The sequence below is a fragment of the Engystomops pustulosus genome, chromosome 2 (genome assembly GCF_040894005.1).
Source record: "Engystomops pustulosus chromosome 2, aEngPut4.maternal, whole genome shotgun sequence".
Classification (NCBI taxonomy): Eukaryota; Metazoa; Chordata; class Amphibia; order Anura; family Leptodactylidae; genus Engystomops; species Engystomops pustulosus.
Genome location: NC_092412.1, coordinates 51,897,431 through 51,921,285, shown reverse-complemented (window position 1 = coordinate 51,921,285; position 23,855 = coordinate 51,897,431). Strand labels below are relative to the sequence as shown.

The window sequence follows — 23,855 nt, the reverse complement described above, 5'->3', positions numbered from 1 at the left end:
TCAACATTAATTAATCTACATTTATCTATCTCATATTTTTATCTTTTTAATCTAAATGTAAATATCTACATCTATCTGCCTATCTATCTGCCTATCTATCTATCTATCTATCTATCTATCTATCTTATATTTCTATCTATCTTCTTAGTCCATCTACATATTGTATATATATAAAGCGGCAGACTGGTGTGTAAGGATTTACATAAGGCGTCTGCTAGCTAGTATGCTGACATGTTAAAACTGTCTGGAAGAGGTGAAGGGATTCACACAGAATACAAGCTATTGCATAGCTATTGTACTACATATAATAGAAGTGTGCGTTAATCAGATGAGCTCAGTGTTTAGAACGCTGCAGGGCATGCCAAGCCCATTATTGAGGTAAGATGATACATACACTTCCCTGGACCAAACCCACATACTGAGACAGATAAAAAGGGTAGTTTCATCACAGAGCCGTTCACTCTGCCTTCTTCTCTTCTCATCCTCAGCATCACAGATCCACAAGGACCATGTCTCGTCAAACAAGTTACACAAAAACCTTCAGCGCTGCTTCTGCAGTTCCATCAGGGCGAAACCAAAGTGGCTTTAGCTCTGTCTCTGTGTCTCGTAGTGGTGGTGCTGGTGGCCGGGTGAGCTCTGGTGGCTTTGGCAGCAGAAGTCTTAGTGGCTTAGGAATGAACAAAAGAATTTCCCTGAGCTCACAGTCCCGTTATGGATATGGCTCAGGGCTTGGAGGTGGTAGCGGAGCAGGCTTTGGTGTGAGCTCTGGATTCGGTGCTGGGCAAGGATTCGGAGCTGGACAAGGATTCGGAGCTGGGCAAGGATTTGGTGTTGGACAAGGATTTGGAGGTGGACCAGGCTTTCCAGTGTGCCCACCTGGAGGCATTCAAGAAGTCACAATTAACCAGAGCCTCTTAGCTCCACTCAATTTGGAAATTGACCCAAATATTCAAAAAGTGCGCACAGAAGAAAGAGAACAGATCAAGACCCTCAACAACAAATTTGCTTCCTTCATCGATAAGGTAGGTATTTGTAAAGCTTCTGAAAATTCCTACTACATCAAGATTTGAGGTTTAAGAAAGATTTTTCACAATTTCTTTCTGTTGTTCCATAGGTACGTTTCCTAGAGCAACAGAACAAGGTTCTTGAGACCAAATGGAGCCTACTTCAAGAACAGGGTGTCAAAACAGTTAGAAATAACATAGAGCCACTCTTTGAAGCCTACATTAATCAACTCCGCAGGCAACTAGACAGCCTAGGAAGTGACAAGGCTCGTTTGGAAGCAGAGTTAAGACAAATGCAAGATTGTGTAGAAGACTTCAAGGGAAAGTAAGTGGATGTGTTACTTATGTTTCTAAATCTTGCTTTGTGTCTTTTTATAAACTTTACATGCTCCAAAAATTTAATTTTCATCAAGTCATAACTTATGACTTGTTTCACCACAATGAATGCATGAATGAATGCATCAGGTAAATTGCATTAGACTCCCATCAGTAAATCTGGAAAATGTAGAATTGTTCTTGAGAGCCATCAGCCCTCAAGATTGCATAATGCTTATTATACGGAAGTCATGAATAATTATTGTATTAGAACAAGGTCTGTGTCAAAGTTAAACTTTTGTAACCGACATGACGTTGCATATCTCACAAATAAAATGGCCATGAAGAGAGATGAATTGTGCTTGTGGTTGGATATCATAAACATATAATTATTTTTCCTTGTTTAGATATGAAGAGGAAATTAACAAGAGAACAGCTGCAGAAAATGAATTTGTGGTGCTCAAAAAGGTGACTAACAAATCACATAACTACAATGAGGTATTGGGTGATTTCTTTTGCTGTACCTTGTTGTCTGATCCAATCTTTTGTTGACTAAGGATGTGGATGCTGCCTACATGAACAAAGTAGAGCTGGCATCCAAGGTGGATGCTCTGAATGATGAGATCAACTTCCTGAGGGCCCTGTTTGAAGTGGTAATTATAATTCCAAAGTTTATCTTTCCATTTTATGCATATGACATGTGGCAATAATAATTTTTCCTATGAACTTTTTAGGAACTTTCCCAAATGCAGTCACAAATCTCAGACACTCAAGTCGTTTTGTCCATGGACAACAACAGAGCTTTGGACCTGAATGGTATCATCGCTGAGGTCAAGGCTCAATATGAAGAAATTGCCAACAGAAGCCGAGAGGAAGCTGAGTCTTGGTACCATACCAAGGTATGTACTTTTGGAGGATTGGTATCCATTGCTGAAAACCTAAAAAATGCTTTTACTCTGTGCATTTTGCATTCACTGGAAAGACAAATCTTTATGAAATGCTATTAATCTTGCATTTTAATAAACTATTATAATTTTTTTCTGCAGTATGAGGAGCTCCAGGTTTCTGCCGGAAGACATGGTGATGACTTGAGAAATACAAAGACTGAAATTGCAGAGCTAAATCGCATGATTAACAGGCTGCGTTCTGAGATCGACAACGTGAAAAAACAAGTAAGAGAAATAGCTAGAGGGATTCAAAATAAGTGTGAGGCATGAATACTGCACTATAACAAAGAGATTATTATAGTGTCACATTGTCTCAGATTTAAACTTCTGCCAGGAAGTTTGGATTAAGGAATTTAACAGCATGCCTATAAATTAGAAGGAAATATTTGTTGCCCCAGAAACATGAAAGTGAACACAAACCTTAAAAGGATGAAAAGATCATAGTGATTGTTGGCCGAAGCCATATATTGTTATCCAGTATATATAATATTAATGAGATCCTTATTTTCTTATTAAAACAGTGCGCCAAACTTCAGAGCTCAATTGCAGAGGCCGAGGAAAAGGGAGAGCTTGCAATAAAGGATGCTAAGCATAAGCTTACAGAGCTGGAGGATGCTCTACAGAAGGCCAAACAGGACATGGCTCGCCAACTGCGGGAATACCAGGAGCTGATGAACGTCAAACTGGCTCTTGATATTGAGATTGCCACCTACAGAAAACTTCTGGAAGGAGAAGAGAGCAGGTAACTCCATAACCAAAAGATTCTTAAACTAAACAGCTTTTAGGCTAATTGTCGATATGGTTTAGAAATATTAAGTGGCCCCTTAGAAATAATGCATAATTCTTTGAAAATTCTATATACCATTGAATTTCCAAATTAAAACCTTCTAACATATATTAAACTGGGAACTTGAATGTGATAAATCTATTTTGTGGTGGGCTCCAACATTTCACTCGAAAAAAAATTGGTGGAAATCCCTTATCTATAGGAATAAACTAACCTTTAAAAATGTAACTTATCTTCAGTGATTTCAACAATCAATATGACATTATAGTAAGTGGTCATACACAATTTCAGATATAGATAAGGAGCTAATGTGTACAGTATACTATGAGCTATCAAATGTACTTCCAATGAAGAATTTGAACATTTCTTTTTTCTTATAACAAGGTTGGCTGGAGAAGGTGTAGGAGCAGTTAACATCTGTAAGTTAATTTACTGGTCTCAATCTTGAAGATATCCTATTTTCTATTAAATAGTTTGTTATGTCTAACCATACAATTTATTTTTCACAGCTGTAGTAAGCTCATCCTACGGTGGTAGCAGTGCAGCTGGTCAAGGCTATGGAATTGGAGGTGGATTTAGCTCCGGAAGCGGAAGTGGTTTTGGAGGAAGTATTGGAGGAGGTATCGGTGGAGGCATTGGCGGAGGTATCGGCGGAGGTATCGGCGGAGGAAGCTTCTCTGCTAACAGTGGAAAAATGGCAAACTTTGGAGGAGGCAGCAGCTCAAGTGTAAAAATAGTTTCAAAAACCTCCACAAGTTCAAGAAGATATTAATTCTTCCTCAAGAATGAATAAATAATTTCTACTGCCACTCCAAACATCAGTCCTGTGGCCATGAAAAATGTATTCCATTGTAAAATATAAGTGTTTTAACCCACAGGGTTTAGGTATCTTGGCAAATTTCTAGCCCCGGGAATGACTATGTTAACTTTACTTGGCCCAATTTACAGTAGTTATGTACAGCAAACAAAACCTACTGTTCATTCATAAGGTTTGACACCCACATTCCATTTGGAAAAGCAACCAGTCGAAAAACATTAGCCACTTATTTTCCCAGTAACTTCTTTTCTTTCTGTAAACCAAATGTGCAATTCAGCTATCGCTTGACTTTGTTTAATACTTCTATGATGTCTTATTTGATGTTCTCTGCAATAAACTGCAATTATTCTTACAACCGTATGCTCCATGTCAATCTGTATGATTTTCTTGAAATTCTATGGGCATAATTTGGATGTCAGGGTGTTATGCCAATGAGGAACCTGCCAACAAGATAATGTACAATATACACTCCGTAGTTTCTTCATTTCAGAGCCTTCATTGTTAATTTTAGTAAAGACAATAGAAAAGTCTTTTTCAATTTGACAGTTTTTAGACTACTTGAACGTGTTTTCTCATTAAATAAACGCTCCAGTCAAAGGTGATTCATTGAATTATACTGATGTTTTTTTATACCATGAAAAAGAATCATCTGGTTCTAAACGCATAGGTCTAGTCCAGTGTGACCATGAGATTTGTACAGCTTTTTAATCTACCATGAAAACAAAGTTTTGATGTTTTGTGGAAGTGCTGCAGCTCCTGCAACATTTTTTCTATGTCATTGAATTTTACCCTGTGGAGGGCCTGAAGGGAGGGCCTTACTCTATGGTCTAACAAAGTTCTAGGAATACAATGAAAATGAGTCATGCTCCTCCCTTCAGGCCATATAATGAGCATTATTAAATGAATAAGCTTTAACTGGGGTGTTCCTTTAAAGACATGTATCCCCTAATTACAGCGTAAAGGTTAAGGGGAATATTTATCAGGGCCTTTGAGCAACATCAGTGGTGTGGAAACTCTGAAATAATCGCGAATGCTAGCTTATTGTTAGCACTTGCGATTACTTTCCCCAATCCACGACCTTAATGACAGTGGCCAGTGCAGGGCATTACTGTCCCCACATGTGAAAATTTGATGGCTGCATTTATTTTTAAATAAATATATAGGGAATACATGTAGTTAAAAGGCCCTATCACCCCCAAAAAGACCCCCACCAAATATGCCCACCATAATCCTCTCCCCAGCCCCTTTCTACATCTGGCAATTTTTTTTAAATTTATGTTGGGAAAGTTGGTTGTAACCATACCGACCTCTTACCAAATAAGAGGTTGGATCCTCGTATGCTCTGTGCTTGAAGTCGGCTTTATTTATGAAAGGGCCGGTCGACACTTCCCCACCATGCCCCTGTCAACGTGTACCTGTAGGAGAAGCCAGAAGCATCACACATATTGCATAATTGCTGCCGGCTCTCCACGTTGGGGCCACGCTGCACTGACAGTGGCTGTGGCCACAGCATCCTTATTCACGGCGCTGGCCGCGCCGCACTGACAGGGCCGCACTGACAACGGCTGAGGTGTCCTTATTCCCAGTGCCGGACGAATATATATAACATTCGGTCGGCACTGTCAACAAGCATGGAGCGGGCAACCGGCGTTGTGAATAAGGACACAGTCTGAGAATTCACTATAGATGCTGTTGCTTTCTAAGTGGCATCATTAGTACCCACACAGTGCCTACTTTACTATATCAATGTGGAGAATTAGAGGATGGAATATGGGTTACTGTGATGCCAGGGCCATAGCTACAGGAAGTTCAGATTCTGCAATGACACCTAAAGCCTATACAGGGGGTAACTTGAGGGGGTGCTGAGGGTGTAGTCACAACCAGTCCAAGAGGCTTAGGAGCCCTATAAGGTGGCACTTTCCCATATGAGAAAACTAGTACTATAAACAATGGCAGATTTGAATTCTTACTATGGGCGGGCGCTCAATGCCTTCAGCTTCCCAGGGGTCCACATTGTCTATACCTGGGTCCTATATGAGGATTGCCACATCTTAAGGTTAGAAAAAAACCCTATACTCACCTTCGGCTTCTTTTCCCTGCAGCTCTGTCTTCGCCTCTTCTAGCCTGCGTGCATCACTATGACCGGTGAAGTTACTCCTGCCATCTCTTATGTCACATAATAGTCCAACATACTGAATGTAGTTGTTAAATTGCCAGAACCACTCACTGAGGAAAAATGAAGCAGTTTCACTAAGTTAAAAAGTCAATTGCCGCCTGTTTTCATGTGTGCAGACAGTTCCATACAGTGTCAGCTTCCTGGACGCCTGAAAATGGGACATGGAGGTTGTTAAGAAAGGAAGATGAATAACATTAGGGTTTAATAAGGATTTATTTATTATTACTTTTCACAATTCTAAAGAAATCATGTTGAAAACTTCTTACTATCTACAGTTCTGTGCCACTCTTGATATTTGGCTAAGGGCAGTAGATTTTGCTGTCAGTATAAAATAATAAAACTTAACAAGTTATAACATTGAAATAATTAAGATTTTACAAGCTTCATAATGCTGGCAAACTTAGCAGTGCGTTTAAGTTATAGCCTACATGTAGAACAATGCAGTATTGGAATCATAGGTTTGTCAGTATTTGTACTGTTTCCATGGTACATATGGTTAGAGCATTCTTACTGGGGCACCTGTTATTGGCACATATAGATCCGGGGGAACTTGTGGCTGGCAGTGACATGAACATACTCTGATTCCAGTATCTGTTGTTTGTACACACTCATAAGGCCATTGAAGCTTGTGCATAATTTTGGGGGAACCTTTGGTAGACACACTCTTATGGAGGCACCTATGATTTGTATGCAGATTAATTTTTATGCAGATTAAAGTTGTTAGTAACATACAACGGTAGGGGCACCTGTCCCATGCCATTATGGGGTGAATCCAACCAACACCTGCTTGTAAAGGGGCATTTGTGGCTGTCAGATGCTGATATCTCATGTACAAGACTGTCGTTTTTTGGCCATGAGCGGGATGCACAAACAGGATATAGCTCACAGACCCTAATTTTTTTTAAAACACTTGGGTCAAATGGGGCAAAGTTTTGGTACCAAGAGATAAAAACTTCTGTCTCACTTTACTGTAACCATGCCAAGTGGCCATGCAGCAAATTATAGAGAAAGTCATATTTCTGACCTGATTTGTGACACGTCTGCTCGTTTCCTAAGTACCCCGGCGAGGTGTCCATTCCCCCTGGCCAATGTCCACCCAGCCACACATTGACAAATGCATGCTGCTGCTCCAGTTATAGGTCAGAACTAGAGATTGGCGAATTTGTTAAAATTCGCTTTGTCCCGATTCGCCGAATTTTTCGAAAAAATTTGATTCGACCCCAATCGAATCAAAACGAATCACGTTAAAAAACAGGCATTTCCTGTTTTATAGGATCTTAAATGATAATTCACCACTGTCCACACTTCCTTACTGCTCCTGCTGTCTCAGAAATCCCTAGAAGTAGTGAGTTAAAATAGAGCTGAACACAGCACATCTGAGGCTACCCTGGACTATCCAGGACTGCAGTCGGAGGCCTTGGGTCACTCAAACAGTCTGGCAAACTGTATGCTGAGGTGACGGAGTTGGTTCCCGAGGGGAGATGGCTCTGAGTGCCTCCACTTGCAGCTGTGGCAAAGGTTATCGAATTTTCCAATATACTTTTTGTATCAATTCCTCACAGATTTCTAGATCTCTTTGCTGTCATTCTATAGGAAGCTTTATTTTTTACTTCCTGTGGAAAGAAATCAGTCCATGGTCATGTGATGTCACACAGGTGCACATTTCGTTATAACTCCCGGCTCTGATTCCTTTCTGTGATATAACGAGCTGTGCATCTGTGTGATATCACATGACCAGGAACTGATTTCTATCCACTGGAAGTAAACAAAGAACCTTCCTAATGACAGCAAGCAGAGATCTAGAAAAACATGAAAAATTGTTACAGAAATTATATAGGAAAATTGTTTAACTTATACAAACAATAATATTTAGTTTCGGAAATGGGAACACCACTTTAATTCTGTGGGAAAATGTTGAGGACATATAAAATTGGGGGTATGAGCAATGAGTAACTGCTGAACTGGAGATTCTGTGCCATTCACCACTTTGGAGTGTCTATGGTGCTACTGCTGTGAAATAATCCAATTCTATCTGATAAAGTGTCCCTTACTCCAATGATAGCAGTAGGCAAGTGCCAGATGAGAGAGGAGTACAAGGCAGCAACACTGCTCATGTTAAGATTTGGGGAGGTGTTTTCCACTGGGCACAAGGGCTATATTTTCCACTGGGCCTAAGGCTACACGGAAAGGGGGGGCAGGTCCGCTGAGGATAGCAGTACATTACATGTAGTATAGGTAGATTAGTACAGTACAGATAGTACAGCCACAGCTCTTAGCTCATAGCGATGTGCCCCTGATTTCTGTTGCATGAAAGCCAGCGCAGAGGCGCCACAATCCGATCGCATGTGCCACAATCTGTCACAGCCGCGCAAAACCCGAAAACATCGGAAAGTCAGATAAATAAGCCCCAATGTGTATTGCGGTCATCCACGCACGACTCTGGGTTTCGCCTGTATGGTTTTTTCCTCAGACAAGACCAGCCAGCTCATTTCCTCCTATTAATTTATTTAGTTATAAAACATTTGAATTAAATATACAAATAAAAAATACATGACTCCTTTAATATTCTCTACATTGTAATATATTCTTTATATAAAATGAAGAAAATCATCAGAACTTTCAAAATTGACATAATTTTCCTTTCCACCAATAACTATCCTGTCCTTACATACAACCTCCAATCCCATCTTTTCCTGCCGTTTTCATTCAGATTACAAACACTTAATATCCCTATGACATCACTTTCCCGCTCAGATCATTGAAAAATCACATCGTCTCACTTTTATTATACAAAATACATTTATAATAAATTTTAAAATACAAAAGAAGGTTGACCTATAATACTCCAATTGGAACAGGTTTTCACAAAAATTAAAATACCCGCCAGCTCCGTCAACAAATCTAAAAATAACCTGCTTCCTCTGCCTGTATCGCCAACCTATCACAGGAGTGCCTCTCCTCTATGGGAAAAAACGTTCAAAAATCCAAAAAGGGGCGGATCCATTGTTCCCCAATCACAACCACGCCTCAGCCCTGTGGCGAAATTCTTTTAACAAACATAATGGAGAGGATCCCCAGTTCTCCAATCCGGCTGGATCTTCATCTAAAATTGAAATACCCACCTATTTCATCATCCAATGGGATGACAGCCTCACTCCTAAAGAATATAACACTGAAACAAAACTTGAAGAAAATCCACTCGGATAGCTGTCCAATTTCTATAGGAACTGTCGCTAGAATAGAGAATGGGAAAGTCGACTATCATATCCTATAATTTAGTTCTGTGTTCCCAAAAAAACATAAATTATTTTATTATTATTATTCCAAAGTGTCAAAACACTGTTGCAGTGAGAAACACAATTGTTTCTACATAGAAATGTCTACGTGTGATGATGCACTTTGGCCAATGTGTTTAAAAACACAATGTTAGCACATCATGTGAACACAGCCTTAAGATGATGTTTATGGAAAGAAGTGACATCACCGATAGGGGCCACGAGCCCAGTGATTGATAGAACAGCATCAATACTAGAGAGGAAGGGTTTTTAAAAATGTGGTACATGCTGTGGTTTGTTCACTGATTCCCTGGCCTTATCATTATGATGCAGGCCATGCAGATGGAGAGAAGTAGAGTCACCAGATTCATCAAGAACATGTGCTACAAATCATGAATCTGGACCCTCTGTACACTACACGGGCACAGAGTGCAGTTTGCACTGTTTTTAGTAAATGTGTGGGGTAATGCAGGAAGAACACAGGTAATCTGCAGCTGTAGCCTCTGCTCGGCACAGTAATAGTTAAATGGTGTAAAATGTTATTCAATTATGTGGCTGTATTGTAAAGTGGAGTGTGATTGGAGAAGTGCTACCACCTGACCATGGGGAATGTAAAACCCCTGTGCAGTGGGAGCACATGGTCTTAGTCCAGTTTTAGCTGCTCTGACTTCAAGTTCCTTCAGAGTATGTTAGCAGTCCAGACCACATGGTCTGAGTGAAGAGACAGTCAGTGTGGAGCACACCTCTAGTGCTGCCACAGTAACCAATCCCAGGAACTGAGTCAGGAGACTCTAATCCAGAGCTGGAACTTCCACCATTTGGACACAGCTCCATCTCAATTATCTCAGCCTGCATCTACTATCAGGTTGGGGCATTATTCCAGCGGACCACTCTCCAAGACCACTCCAGTACCAGAATCCAGATCTGCTGTTTGACCGTTTAGGCCCATTGCCTGCTACCTGTTATTCAATAAAGAACCATGAGTTGATTTGCACAACGTTGTCTGATCCCTGGATATGGCTGTCTACCACCAAGGGCTCCCCATCTATTACCCAGGAACCTATCTTACAGACACTCAGGAGTTGCCCCAAGGAGTAACAAGTACTTCAGCCTCTCCCTCCATATTTCTTGCACACAGCAACTGCTGGACACCTGCCAAGTTGGTCCCCATACCAAGACCCGAAGAGAGCTGAATGACCCGAAGAGGAGTCAAAGCAAGAAGAGGACCTATGGGGGCATCAAAAAGGTGAGTACAGTGTTAATTTTTCTTTTACTACGGCAGGGAAGGCAGGCTATATACTACAGGGGCTGGCAGGCTATATACAGTACTTGGGGGCTGGCAGGCTATATACTAGAGGGGCTAGAAAGCTATATACTAGATGGGCTGGCAGGCTATATGCAAGAGGGGCCGGCAGGCTATATACTAGCGGGCAGGCATGCTATATACTACAGGGGCTAGCAGCCTATATACTAGTGGGGCTGGCAGGCTATATACTAGAGGGTCTGGCAGGCTATATACTTGGGGGCATGCAGGCTATATACTACAGGGGGCTGGCAGGCTATATACTGGGGGGGATGCAGGCTATATACTACAGGGGCTGGCAGGCAATATACCGGGGGGGGGGGATGTATTTTCCACCCTCAGCTTATACTTGACACGTGGTTTTCCCAATTTTTTGTGTTAAAATTAGTACCTCGGCTTATATTTGGGTCGTCTTATAGTCGAGTATATATGGTATATTGTATCCAGAAAAAATATTTTATCATTTTGAAACACCAAAACTGCTGAATAATCTATAGACATTTTGGGGCAGAAGAGCCATCAATTGGGTCTTTAATTCGGACAGGGCTCAATGTAATTGATGTGATATAACAAGTAATTGAAATTCCAAAGCTCTGTATGGTGAAAATCCATCTTTATTAGAAATACAAGAGACAAGCATTCACAATAAACACATAACACAAACGAAGGATAGTTTCCGTGCACTAAAATCACTAAAATGCTATATTTACATGTAATCTTCTTCTGGAAGTTCACTCTTATTAATTTTTATGTATTCCTTTTTTTTTACCAAATACAGGCAGTCCCCGGGTTACATACAAGATAGGGTCTGTAGGTCTGTTCTTAAGTTGAATTTGTATGTAAGTCGGAACTGTATATTTTATCATTGTAATCCCAGCCGGAACTTTTTTTGGTCTCTATGACAATAGTATTTTAAAAATGTTGTATTGTCATAAGAATCAGGATTAAAACTAAAGCTTCATTACAGACACCTGTGATAACTGTTATAGCTGTTTATTGTAGCCTAGGACTAAAGCACAATGAATTACCAATATCCAGAGGTCCGTTTGTAACTAGGGGTCGTATGTAAGTTGAATGGTTTTAAGTAGGGGACCGCCTGTAGCTACTCATGAATGATGTTAAAGGTGTAGTGCTCTTTAAATACTCTGCTAGATCGAATTAATAATAATAATAATCTTTATTTATATAGCGCCATCATATTCTGTAGCGCTTTACAAATCATAGGGGACATATACAAATATAATAAGACATTACAGAGTACATTTAGTAGTAGAAATGGATCAGCAACTGTTTAAGATCAAAGAAAAAGGTGAAAAGCTATTTTCTCTTTTGCATGGTATTTGACCGGACCAATATTCAACAGTGTGTCCAAAGGATCCATATCTGAATATTGAATTGACATCAGCTTCATTTATGACACATTTTCAAAAAAGATACCAATGTAATTTTACTTTCTGGCAATGTAGAAAATTCTGAATAATCCCACCTGGAATGTGTGGCTAGAGAACATTTTCTCTTGATGGTCTATTTTGACTCAACTGGACCAGGTTTAACAAAGGGGATAAATCTTGCAAAATTTTGTCTAGTCTAACTTCTCACCTACTATTTTTCGGCTTTGTTAAAACCCCAAAAAACCCATCATATTCTGCAGCGCTGTACAGATCATGACCAGAGCTTTCACCATTACTCCAGCCTTACGACTCTGACACAGTCCGGATAATCCTTTATACCTGGAAGTTAAACTAAAGGAAAATATGTAATTTAGCTGATTTACCATTTACCTGATTTTACCATTGTGGCGGTGCCTGCTCTCCTTTTGTGTAGCTGATTTTACCATTTATCATTATCATTTACCTGATTTTACCATTTACCATTATCATTTACCTGATTTTACCATTTACCATTATCATTTACCTGATTTTACCATTTACCATTTTCATTTACCTGATTTTACCATTTATCATTACCATTTACCTGATTTTACCATTTATCATTACCTGATTTTGCATTAGAAATTGACCCTTTCAAACTTTTGCAGATTTCTTAAAAGGGTTTGCCCATGAAAGAAAATTCTTAATCCCCTAGTGATATTAACACAATAAAGGTAATTTTTAACCCTTTACTTTATAATTGTACTGAGTTTTATTGCTCCTTTAGCTCCTATCACTGTGATGGTCAGTGTAAGATTCCAGGGGACTCTCTAACCAGACACTTTATGATCCCTCTAGTTCTGTTTGCTGACAATGTGGTTAGATTATCAGGGTACAGGTTTTTATACACTTTCATTTACCTTCTGTAAATTGTACTAGTATCTGATTCATAGAAAGAGAGTTGAGACAAATCAGAGATGATGAGATTCATTAGATGCCTATTGCACACAATGACAGTCAGCTATCCTACATCTCTGCTATTGCACAACACACTAGATCTGCTGTGCCTCCCCCGATAATGAACTTATCTGGCTGTAGCTTGTAGTTCTCCTCACAATGCTGCTGGCAGGATGTCAGGGTATGTGTCAGAGTGAGCTTTGTTCTGGAATGCAGGGGGCTAGAGGCAGAGAGAGAGAGAATTTCTTAGTTCCACAGCCCTCAGACAGAAAATCAAGATGGCTGCCGACCCTAAAGTCAGAGGATGCAGGGTCGGGAACCAGGGGCAACTGAAATTGTGTACAGCAGGACTGATAGAGACAGGTTGGACTTATATCTAGGAAATTCTGTATTAAAGAATGTGTTATTTTGTTATCCTGAGTGCATTTAAGAAACTTATCTTTGTGGGAATATCCCTTAAATGGCATCAATAAATTGATTCCTAATCAAAAATAGTGCATTTTACTTGATGGTAATTACAATTCTATTGTACGAGAAATTTATTTTGATTCACATTTTCCATCTACACTCTGAAGTAGATTGTAAACATATTGATGCATACACAGGACATGTCATTAGGTCAAACAGGTTATTTTTTAATTTTTATATTACCGATGTTGGACATTTGACATAGGGCTAATGTCAGTAAAAGATACATTTATCCTTCCATATTTAATTTTTAGTCACTTTTACACTTCATGGTACTGGCTCAACTCAGTTCAACTAAACTTAATTCAGGTTGTATATTTACATTTAAGGGCAAACTCTCTAATCCGTGAGGGCTCAGTGATGGAACCCTCACAAATCAAAATATATGAATAGATCAGGCAGTCACGCCATCTTGGCCATCTCCCTCAGGACCTTAGAGAGGAATAGCGCAGCTGACACATGTATGACAGGCAGCTCTGTCCATCTGGGGTACAATGGACTCCCATTCTTGTGATCATTGGGACCCCCACAGATCACCAGGCTATGGATATTTGTTAACTTGTTGTTAATGGAAAGCTCTTTTATCATGCAATGTTCAATTTCAAGTACACGTACTAAAGGTAGCACACATCTAACAGAACCTGCTACATTTTGAATATTTCCTTTGTGTGGTTGTAGCTTATGGTTGTTGAGTTGACAAATCACAACAGTAATAAAATTACCTTGGACATAAAAAACACATGTAGTTAATATACAACTTCAATTAAAATAAATCTATGAATACCTGAAGTTTCATACAATACTTGAACTGTGCTTGAAGAGAGAGTCTAAGGTCTTGAGCAGGAACTTTTTTTTATCAGTGACTCTTCTTCATATACAGGGCAAAGCCTTTACAGTACAATAAACAGTAGTATCTGAGCTGCTTGTTGTTAGCATGATCTAAAGAGCTAGTTTGCTACATTTTTCTCATTGTGACATTCATTAATCACAGAAATGAATTATATATATATTCATATAAAATTTGTGAGTTGGAACAGCTATGTTATAATTGTAACTCCAGACAATTTTTTTTGACAATTTGAATTTCATATTTTCTTTTGCTGTTATGGGACCAAGGATTATCAATAAAGCTTTATTATAGACACGTTACAGCTGATCATTGCAGCCTGGGACTAAAGTAAAGCATCCAGAGATCTTCACCAGAGGTCAGAGGGGGCAGAGAGGTCCGTCTTTAACTAGGGGGTCGTCTGTAAGTCAGGTGTCCTTAAGTTGGTGATCGCCTGTACAATGTACTGGTCAAACAGGTAGCAGTCAGGTCTTAAAAATATATGCATTAAAGACATGCGAATGAGCAAATGTAAGGATCTAATTAAACTTTGATTAAAGGCAGCACAGTGGCTTTATTGGTTCACATTACAGCCTTGCAGCACTGAGGACCTGGGTTCAAGTCCCAGGGTCAACATCTGCAAAGAGTTTGTATGTTTTCTCTGTGTTTGCATGGCTTTCCTCCCATAATACAAAACATACTGATAGGTTGATTAGATTGTGAGCCCCATTGGGGACAGGGACCAATTTGGCAAACTCTGTGTTGCACTCCGTAATCTGTGTGTGCTATAGAAATAAAGGAATTAAAGTCAATTTTTACAACTAAATGACTAGATGAGAACAACGTAAAAATGTTTGGTCTTGTGTGCAGTTTCCAAGTTTTTTAAGTACATATCATTAAGGACCCGCACCGTAGTCATGGCTGGCCAAGTCTAATTGAAGAATACAGAAAGCAAAGGCTAGCCACAGAAGGCATAGAGTATTACAAATTGCTGAAATTGTAAATAAGTTGTCTGATAAGAAGAAAAACTCACCTACTCACTCACAAATGATCTGTTAGCGTCTTCTTCTTTACAGTAAAATGTCAGTTTGTGAGAAATTCATACATTGTGACCTATATACTTTCCTATGTATCTATACATACCTAACTATACATAGCCTCCAAATTGAATGCATCGGGAACTGAAGTTGTAGGTGAATGTCAAGTCCTGCATTAATATCTGTCACGTAAAATGTTGGAAAAAAGAATGATGTTTCTCAAATATTGTGTCACTAACATCTTTCCCCAATCCACACCCATTGATGTATACACCTCTTATTGTTCTTGGCTATGCTCTCCACACCCCATACTCTCGCATTTTTCCACAAAACTAGTAACAATCACTTTGGCACAATGCTCTCTTTATCCCATAGTCATGCATACCTGTGCACATCAATCAATCAACCTTCAAGGCTTTATCGAGTGACTTGGATGATGTGCTTGTGTGTTGTTACTATGGATGAAAAATACATCACGTCCATTAGTATAATTCTCTTCTAATTTTCTGCACATTTCATTCACCATTTATAAAGCAATGAGTCATGGAAAGAGATGGAAAAGTGCACAACTGATACTCCCTTGATTTTACTATGTATGTTGCGATTGATAGAGGACCTACTAGTTCTCCTGATGTTTGTGGATTAGTGCATAATTATATTCTCCATAAAAATAAAAATGGTCGAGCAGACTCTGTCTTTTGCGACAAGACAGATAAAAAGTAAACCTAAAGGTGCATGTTAGTGCCTCGTCAGAGTTTGAGACACATTTAATACAGCAATTCAACAGAATTGTGTTGCACATTGTATATTAAAGGTCCACCAAAAATAAATTGTTGCACACTTCCAGAACAGTGCAGGGGGGCGCCAGATAACTCAAGGCCATCCCCCAGTATTCAGTTATCTAGTGCACCCTGCACATTTGAAAGGCAAACTGCCCTTAGTGCAGTTTGCACTTCTTTTGGTAAATCTGCACCATTGTGACATTGACAAAAATACAAAAAATTGAAGCTTGTCACCAAAGAATGTATAGTAAAAAAAATATATCTGTATTAATGCAAAAAAAGTCATTATAACAATGAAAGTCATCAATCAAGTCATTATAAAAAAAAATCCTTCTTGACTCCTACAGTTTTTTTTGTCCCCAAAATCTGATATTTTTGCTCCCAAGAAAGGTATCTAGGCCTCTCCTGAAAATATCCAAGGTATCCACCATCACAAAATGTTATGGAAGAAATTTTCTACAGTCTCACTGCTCTTACAGTAAAGAACCTTTGTCTATGTTGATGGTAGAACCTCCTCTCCTCTAGGCGCAGAGGATGCCCCCTTGTCCTGGCCACAGGCCTAGGTATAAAGAGATCCTTGGAAAGATCTTTGTACTGCCTTTTCAGATATTTGTACATCATAATTAGGTATCCCCTGAGCCTTCTGAATCATTTCACAATGTTAAAAGTTTTTTTTATAAATTGGAATTGATGCTCTATCCCCTAGTTCCTATTTTCCCAGCCATACTCCCACCTTCCACCCAGATTTTTTTTTGTTTTGTATGCTAGGTAAATTATAATTTCATATTCAATAGCTTTGACAATGACATACATAATATTGCTTTCTCTTGTGTTTTTATTTGGGGGGGGGGGGAGTTTTGGGATGGGTGTAGATTCCTAATCTTTTAATAACTCTTGTCTTGTCTTGTTCTCCACTTTCAGAATAAGTCAATACTTTTTCATACAAGTACATTTTACTTGCACTTAATAAATATTAGAGATGTGAGTAAATCAGATGAGCTCAGCGTTTTGATTGCTAAGAGGCATACCAAGCCCATCATTGAGGTGAGATGATGCACACACAGCACTGTGACCAAACCCTTGTACTAGGACAGATAAAAAGGGACATTCAGGCTCTGAGCCATTTACTCTAACTTTGTTCTGTGCACAATCTCAGCATCACAGATCCTCAAGGACCATGTCTCGCCAAACCACATACTCTGCTGGAGCAACCAAGAACTTCAGTGCTGCTTCTGCTGTTCCATCTGTGGCAAATCGTACCAGCTTTAGTTCTGCTTCAGTAACTCGTGGAGGTACAAATGTTCGGGCTAGCTCTGGTGGCTTTGGTAGCAGAAGTCTATACAGTTTAGGAGGAACCAGAAAAATCTCAATTCCTACAAATTCACAATCTCATGGTGCAGCCGGATCTGGATTTGGTGGTGGTGCTGGCTTTGGATTCAGCTCTGGCTTAGGAGTTGGTCAAGGATTTGGTGGTGCAGCTGACTTTCCTGTATGCCCACCTGGTGGAATTCAGCAGGTTACTATCAACCAAAGTCTTTTAGCTCCACTAAATTTGGAAATTGATCCAACTATCCAGAAAGTGCGAACAGAAGAGAGAGAACAAATCAAGACACTAAACAACAAATTTGCATCCTTCATTGACAAGGTATGTTGTCAAATTCTACCATTAATCATAATTAGTCATCAACTAATAATCATCATATTAAAGTGTTATTTTTTTTTTCTTTGTCATTAAATTTCGCATGACCTATATTTGCTTCTAATTTTGTAACTTTTAGGTCAGATTCTTGGAACAACAGAACAAAGTCTTGGAAACCAAATGGAATCTTTTGCAAGAACAAGGAGTCAAGACAGTTAAAAATAACATTGAGCCCCTCTTTGAAGCCTATATTAGTCAACTTAGGAGGCAACTAGATAGCCTAACTAATGATAAAGCTCGTTTGGATGGAGAACTTAAACATATGCAGGAAGCTGTAGAGGACTTCAAGGCCAAGTAAGTCAGCAAATTACTTTTTCACAATCGACATGCACCACAACATTTCACCTACACCTACTTTAAAGGTGAATAATTGTAGATTCAAGTAATGTGACTCCAGAGTGCTGTACTTTAGCTCCATCTGTCTATGGCTGTGCTACCTGGGGCAACAGAGAACTGGGAATTGACCAGCAAGAACTCCACTAATCTAATATTTAATTTTAATTTTTAAAACATATAAGAATGTACAAGAGAACAACATTGAAAACCCACAACATAAACATAGAAAATACTGTGTACCAAAAAGCTTTTTTATACATGACCAGTATAATGTAGTATATGTATATACTACATATACGTTTAATATGTAGTATTAAACTGAAGAATTTAAGTTATAACCTTATATAGCCATATTCTCTTTCTCTCTCTCTCCCCCCCCCTCTCTCTCTCTCTCTATTATATATATATATATATATATATATATATATATATATATATATATATATATATAGATATATATCATAAAGTGACTTTTGTAGAAGTTATCAGCAAGGTATGAGCAATGTGTATCATGATCATTTTAGATGTTAAAATTTGATTTGTAATATAAAGTGGTCAATATCAACCATTGCTTTATATCAAATGTCTTATATCAAAAATTTCTAATACCTTTTATTTTGATTAAACCTTACAAATATTTTTCAAACAACAGATATGAGGATGAAATCAACAAGCGTACAACTGCTGAAAATGAGTTTGTGGTACTCAAAAAGGTACATTTCATCTTTCAGGGTTATATTTCAAATTGTCTAGTAGGTTTATGTTTGAGATGATAACACGTGGAACTATGTTCTTGCAGGATGTTGATGCTTCCTACATGAGCAAGGTGGAGCTGGAATCTAAAGTGTCTAGTCTAACAGATGAAATTAACTTCCTGAGGGCACTGTATGAAGCAGTAAGTCACTGACTTAATTTTTATTATTAATTACTTTTAATTCTATGTACTTTCTATTTGAAGAGACAACTTCAAACAGTATAAGTGGATAGATTGGACTACAATATGGTTTGGTGAATTACAGTGGTTTGGTTGTTGACACATTTGTTTCTGAACTCAAGGCTACACTTAGTAAAATGGTGAAAAATAATTATAACCACCACTACATCTACTACATCTAAACTAACTGGCTCAATAATTAAAGATTAGATCAATACATTACTAATATTATAATTACTATTTTCATTATCTTTACTATTATTATTATTTTCAGGAGTTCCTTCCTGCTATATGCCATTTGTAATGCTAGGTCTTCTAATATAGCAGTGGGGCAAGGTAGCTCCTTCAGACACCAGGGGCCAGTTGCAACTTCTAGATTTCCATCCTCTCTAGCTATGCCCCTGACCTATGGGGTATAAATATGGCATAATCAGATGTGAGATGCATGTTTTACATTATTCTTCTAACACTCATTTGTCCTCTTACTATTAGGAACTCAACCAAATGCAGACACAGATCTCAGACACTTCAGTTGTCTTGTCCATGGACAACAACAGAGATCTAGATCTCCACAGCATTATTGCTGAGGTCAAGGCTCAGTATGAGGAAATTGCCAACCGAAGCCGCCAAGAGGCAGAGTCCTGGTACCAAAACAAAGTGAGTGCTTTAATACTACTTAAATCTATGGGCTTTTATCTTCCAAATATAACATGATTATTCAACATCCTGGCCAAATCTAACATTTGACTTTAATGTCCACTCTTGTTAGTATGAGGAGCTCCAGGTTTCTGCTGGAAGACATGGCGATGATCTGAAGAACACAAAGGCTGAAATCTCAGAGCTAAACCGTATGATTAACAGGATGCGCTCAGAAATTGACAACGTGAAGAAACAAGTAGGTGAAATAGCTGTTGGCATCATTCTAAAAGTGTAACACATACTGATAAATGGAGATTATGGGACATTATAATGTCAAAGCTGAAGTGAAAATTGTACTTGCATGCATGAACTCTCCTAGGAAAGTGCATCAAGTAATTTATGGATTGTCCATTACATTTTACGGAGGCAATACTATGACCTAACGCTTTCAAAAAATTAACACTTTTCTATCCTCCTGGTTAAAAAAAAATGGATCAATGTATTTTTCGAGAGTACCATATAACAAGGCATGTAATTCATCCATTTCAATCTTAAAGTTGGAGAATAAATATTTTTTAAAAATTTACATTTTTTTCCTATACTTGTGCCTTCAAGTTCACTAATAATTCCTATCATTTTTGCATCTAGATTGCCAAACTACAAACTGCCATTGCTGATGCAGAGCAGAGAGGAGAACTGGCACTGAAGGATGCCAAGCAAAAACTTACAGAGCTGGAGGCTGCACTCCAGAAGGCCAAGCAGGACATGGCTCGCCAACTCCGGGAATACCAAGATCTGATGAATGTTAAACTGGCTCTAGATATTGAAATTGCCACCTACAGGAAACTGTTAGAAGGAGAAGAGAGCAGGTATAAATAACTAAAAATGTTGTAGTTTCTTTATTTTAAAATTTATATAATTAAGAAAAATCTATAAAACATTTGTATTTGTTACAGATTGTCTGGAGATGGTGTTTCACCAGTAAGCATATGTAAGTTGCAGGTTTTCAATTAAAATTTTGATTTATTTTTTCTGTATTGATTATTTAACAACTTTACTTTTGTTTAACAGCTGTTATGAGCTCAACCTATGGCACCAGTGGTGGAGTTGGTCACGGCTATGGAGTAGGAAGTGGTTTCGGAGCTGGCAGTGGAAGCGGATTCAGCGTCAGTGGAGGGCAATGGAGTGGTGATGCAAGTGCAAATAATCTAAAATCAGCCCGTGCTGTAGCTGGAAGTGACAGTAATTCCAGTGTAAAAATTGTATCGAAAACCTCCACAACCTCCAGGAGATTTTAAGATTTTTGAAGAATTGTAATCAGCCACTTTACCCATTATACATTGAATTTACTGTCACAGAAACATCATGAGATTATGAGAAACCTTTTATCTCTGAAATCATATATGTGTAACATCTATTTTAATTATCGTTACAATGAATGGGATTTTCTGCTTATTTTTTCTTTTTTTGTTTGCAAAAAGCTTATTCTTCTGCAAATTCTTCAATAAAAATGCAATGAAAATGTAGTCTCTTTTTTATTTCCATGTATATTTGAATAGGTGGTTTGACTGACAATTGTAAAAAATGTTGGCCTAGATTTCAGGGACCAATCACTGTTCCAGGGATGGGACTCCAAGCAACATAGTTATATATGCAAGGAGTCCCTGCTTCCCAGTGAAACAAATGCACCATACTGAGAACGTGGTTACAGCATGCCGCTGTTATCCTGAAGTTATTCAGAAACACTGTGGCTACAACACTGTTTGTTACAACAATCTGTGTTTCACAGATCAAGCACTGTGTATGCTTCAACACTAACACATAGGATGTAATGCATTTAGCTCAAATTAAAAATGATCTTACAATAAGAAATAGCTGAAATTAGACATGAATAGATTGGAACCATCTGGGTCTACTGAGATGCTAAGTTCTGAAAGATTCCTACTGGTTAGAAAAGTCATGGATCCATCAAGAACAATCAAAAAGATCTCAGTTATCAGTGTTGATACATTTTGAAATCAAAGGATTTAGCTATTGGTAAATTAGACCAGCTTTAAAAACATGACTAGGAAGAGCAGACAAACATTGAAATATTTACCAGTTTACAATCATATTTGCACAAATTTTGACAGTTTTTAGAGAATTGCATGGCTTGGTTGACAATTGCTGTGTGGCTTTGTGGAAAGGGAATAGACTTAACAGAAAAGTCCAAAAATATGGATAAATATGGAGCTATCTAAACCATTTGCATATATGTATTATTTTGAAATTGTGTGACCTGTCAGTACTCCTTGTAACAAGCAGCGTGGGAACCTACTGCGCCATTTATGCTACTTAGCTTTGGACTAATTCCAACAGTGTTATGTATCTATCCTTTCCACCCCTGTATAGGGATCTTGACTTCACTGTGACTAGGCATAACTACTACCTCTTGAAGTAGTCCAGGTGTGGGTGACCATACAGGGGGGATAAGAGAATGCTAGCGTGAAGTGCCTTAGCTCAGGCAGAGAACAATCAAACAAGGCAAAGGTCAGGGCAGGTAGCAAACAGACATAATCCAAAACACATGTTGGAGGTTTTTAAAAAAGCTGAATAGAGAAACATAATCAAAGTTAAAAAATGGAAATGAAATCAGAACATTGAAAAATGTACAATCATGTAACTTTACACAGAATACCAGGGATCCTAAGTGCAGGTACAGCCAGTGTGGGATGGCTACTTTTATCACCTGGGGTGTGCATATATTGGAAGGTGACACATTAGACATGGGTTCACTGGTCTGCAGGATCTCTGGATCCTCTGGACCACCCTGGGAGGTGGTACTAGCCATGCCGCAAAGCGGAATGGTCTTGCTGCGGCAGGGTGCTACCAGGTCGTTCCACAGGTGCGACTAGCCCGCGGTGGCAGCCGAGCTCGAGGTACCTGCAGGAGACAGTCTCGTGGTAAGGTTCATGCACAGGGTCAGGGCAGGCGGCAGAGATGCAAGGTCAAGTCCAATGCGGGGTCAGCAACGGGAGGTCCAGGCAGAAGGGAAAGGGAACACAGGAACGGACTGGAACACACAGGAGTATGGGAAAAGGAATACACAGGAGCATGGGCGCAGGAACGCAGGAACACCGAACTCAAGAGCAGGAACACACAGGAACGTAGGAACACAGGAACAGGAATGTTGGAACAGGAACCACCATGAATGCAGGAATGCTAAGGGATATCACAGGGGTGCTTTCTCAATGCCATAGATTCAAAGATTCGGCAGGGTGTTAGGAGGGAGAGGCAGCTTTAAACAGCCTTCTGGTTAATGGCCAGCGCCAATTAACGTTGCGCTGGCCCTTTAAATTTACTGCAGCCGGCAGACTTCTTCCATGTGTGGACTTAAACAAGGTGATGGAGAATAGTCAAACAATTTAAAGGTCGGGGCAGAGAGCAAACAAACATAATCCAAAACACATGTTGGGGTTTGTCAACAAGGTAGAGTTTAGAAATGTGGAGAAGAATCAACCTCAAACCATGTAAATGAGGTCAGAACATGGAATCACAGGAACCCACCCACAACTTTGCACAGGGCATCAGGGATGTTCAGGCACAGTCAGTAGGGAATAATATCTTTTATCACCAGGAATGTGCATGGATTGGAAGGAGACACATTTGCTATACCTGAAAACCAAACTGCGTTAATGGCATATGCTATGTTGGATTTTTGTTTTCAGATGTATATATCTCCTTTTTAACCAACATGATTTTTTTTTCTAATGAGATTATGTGCTGGCCTGGAAACACTTTTTTCTTAACAGTCGGGTGCACCTAATACCAGTACTCATACGCCAGGGCCAATTTCTGAAATTTACTCTTTACTTTTACACCCCGACCCTATGGCTTCAATATCCCATATAAAATGGCCAAATGTGAATGTGTTGTCGGAGCCCCTATTGCACAGGGCTGCAACTGGATATGGCGCTATGGAGCAAAAATGACGCTTTGTATGAGAATCAATATAAATTATTATATCATTGTTATCACAGACACCCAGACACACCAGTTATTTCCAGATACACCAGACATATGTTGGCATTGTGGAGAGGCAGGGGGTACTCTTCAACATATCGTATGGACCTCTGAACGCCTTCAACTATTCTGGGAAGTGGTGAAGGGACTGCTTTGGGATTTGGGCTTTCACAATCTACCC

General features: G+C 39.1%; 2 protein-coding genes across 2 annotated transcripts; both read left to right on the top strand.

Annotated features, from left to right (window-relative positions):
- The first annotated feature begins 446 nt into the window (after positions 1-446).
- LOC140117656 (keratin, type II cytoskeletal 6A-like) lies at positions 447-4,225 on the top strand. The gene is made up of 9 exons (XM_072134586.1): positions 447-1,022; positions 1,115-1,329; positions 1,727-1,787; positions 1,877-1,972; positions 2,054-2,218; positions 2,366-2,491; positions 2,788-3,008; positions 3,438-3,472; positions 3,563-4,225. Exons 1-9 carry the CDS (start codon positions 510-512, stop codon positions 3,823-3,825), a joined length of 1,695 nt encoding a protein of 564 aa, XP_071990687.1. The 5' UTR covers positions 447-509; the 3' UTR covers positions 3,826-4,225.
- Positions 4,226-17,183: 12,958 nt separating this feature from the next.
- On the top strand, positions 17,184-21,172 carry LOC140117654 (keratin, type II cytoskeletal 75-like). Its single transcript, XM_072134585.1, has 9 exons — positions 17,184-17,709; positions 17,843-18,057; positions 18,752-18,812; positions 18,899-18,994; positions 19,526-19,690; positions 19,803-19,928; positions 20,321-20,541; positions 20,629-20,663; positions 20,744-21,172. The coding sequence occupies exons 1-9, from the start codon at positions 17,242-17,244 to the stop codon at positions 20,968-20,970; spliced, it is 1,614 nt and encodes a 537-aa protein (XP_071990686.1). The 5' UTR covers positions 17,184-17,241; the 3' UTR covers positions 20,971-21,172.
- The last annotated feature ends 2,683 nt before the right edge of the window (positions 21,173-23,855 follow it).

Coding starts and splice junctions, on each gene's coding strand:
- LOC140117656 (XM_072134586.1), top strand. CDS start 510: ATGTCTCGTCAAACAAGTTACACAAAAACCTTCAGCGCTGCTTCTGCA. Junction 1,330..1,726: donor GTAGAAGACTTCAAGGGAAA/GTAAGTGGATGT, acceptor TTCCTTGTTTAG/ATATGAAGAGGAAATTAACA. Junction 1,973..2,053: donor TGAGGGCCCTGTTTGAAGTG/GTAATTATAATT, acceptor TGAACTTTTTAG/GAACTTTCCCAAATGCAGTC.
- LOC140117654 (XM_072134585.1), top strand. CDS start 17,242: ATGTCTCGCCAAACCACATACTCTGCTGGAGCAACCAAGAACTTCAGT. Junction 18,995..19,525: donor TGAGGGCACTGTATGAAGCA/GTAAGTCACTGA, acceptor TCTTACTATTAG/GAACTCAACCAAATGCAGAC. Junction 19,929..20,320: donor TTGACAACGTGAAGAAACAA/GTAGGTGAAATA, acceptor TTTTGCATCTAG/ATTGCCAAACTACAAACTGC.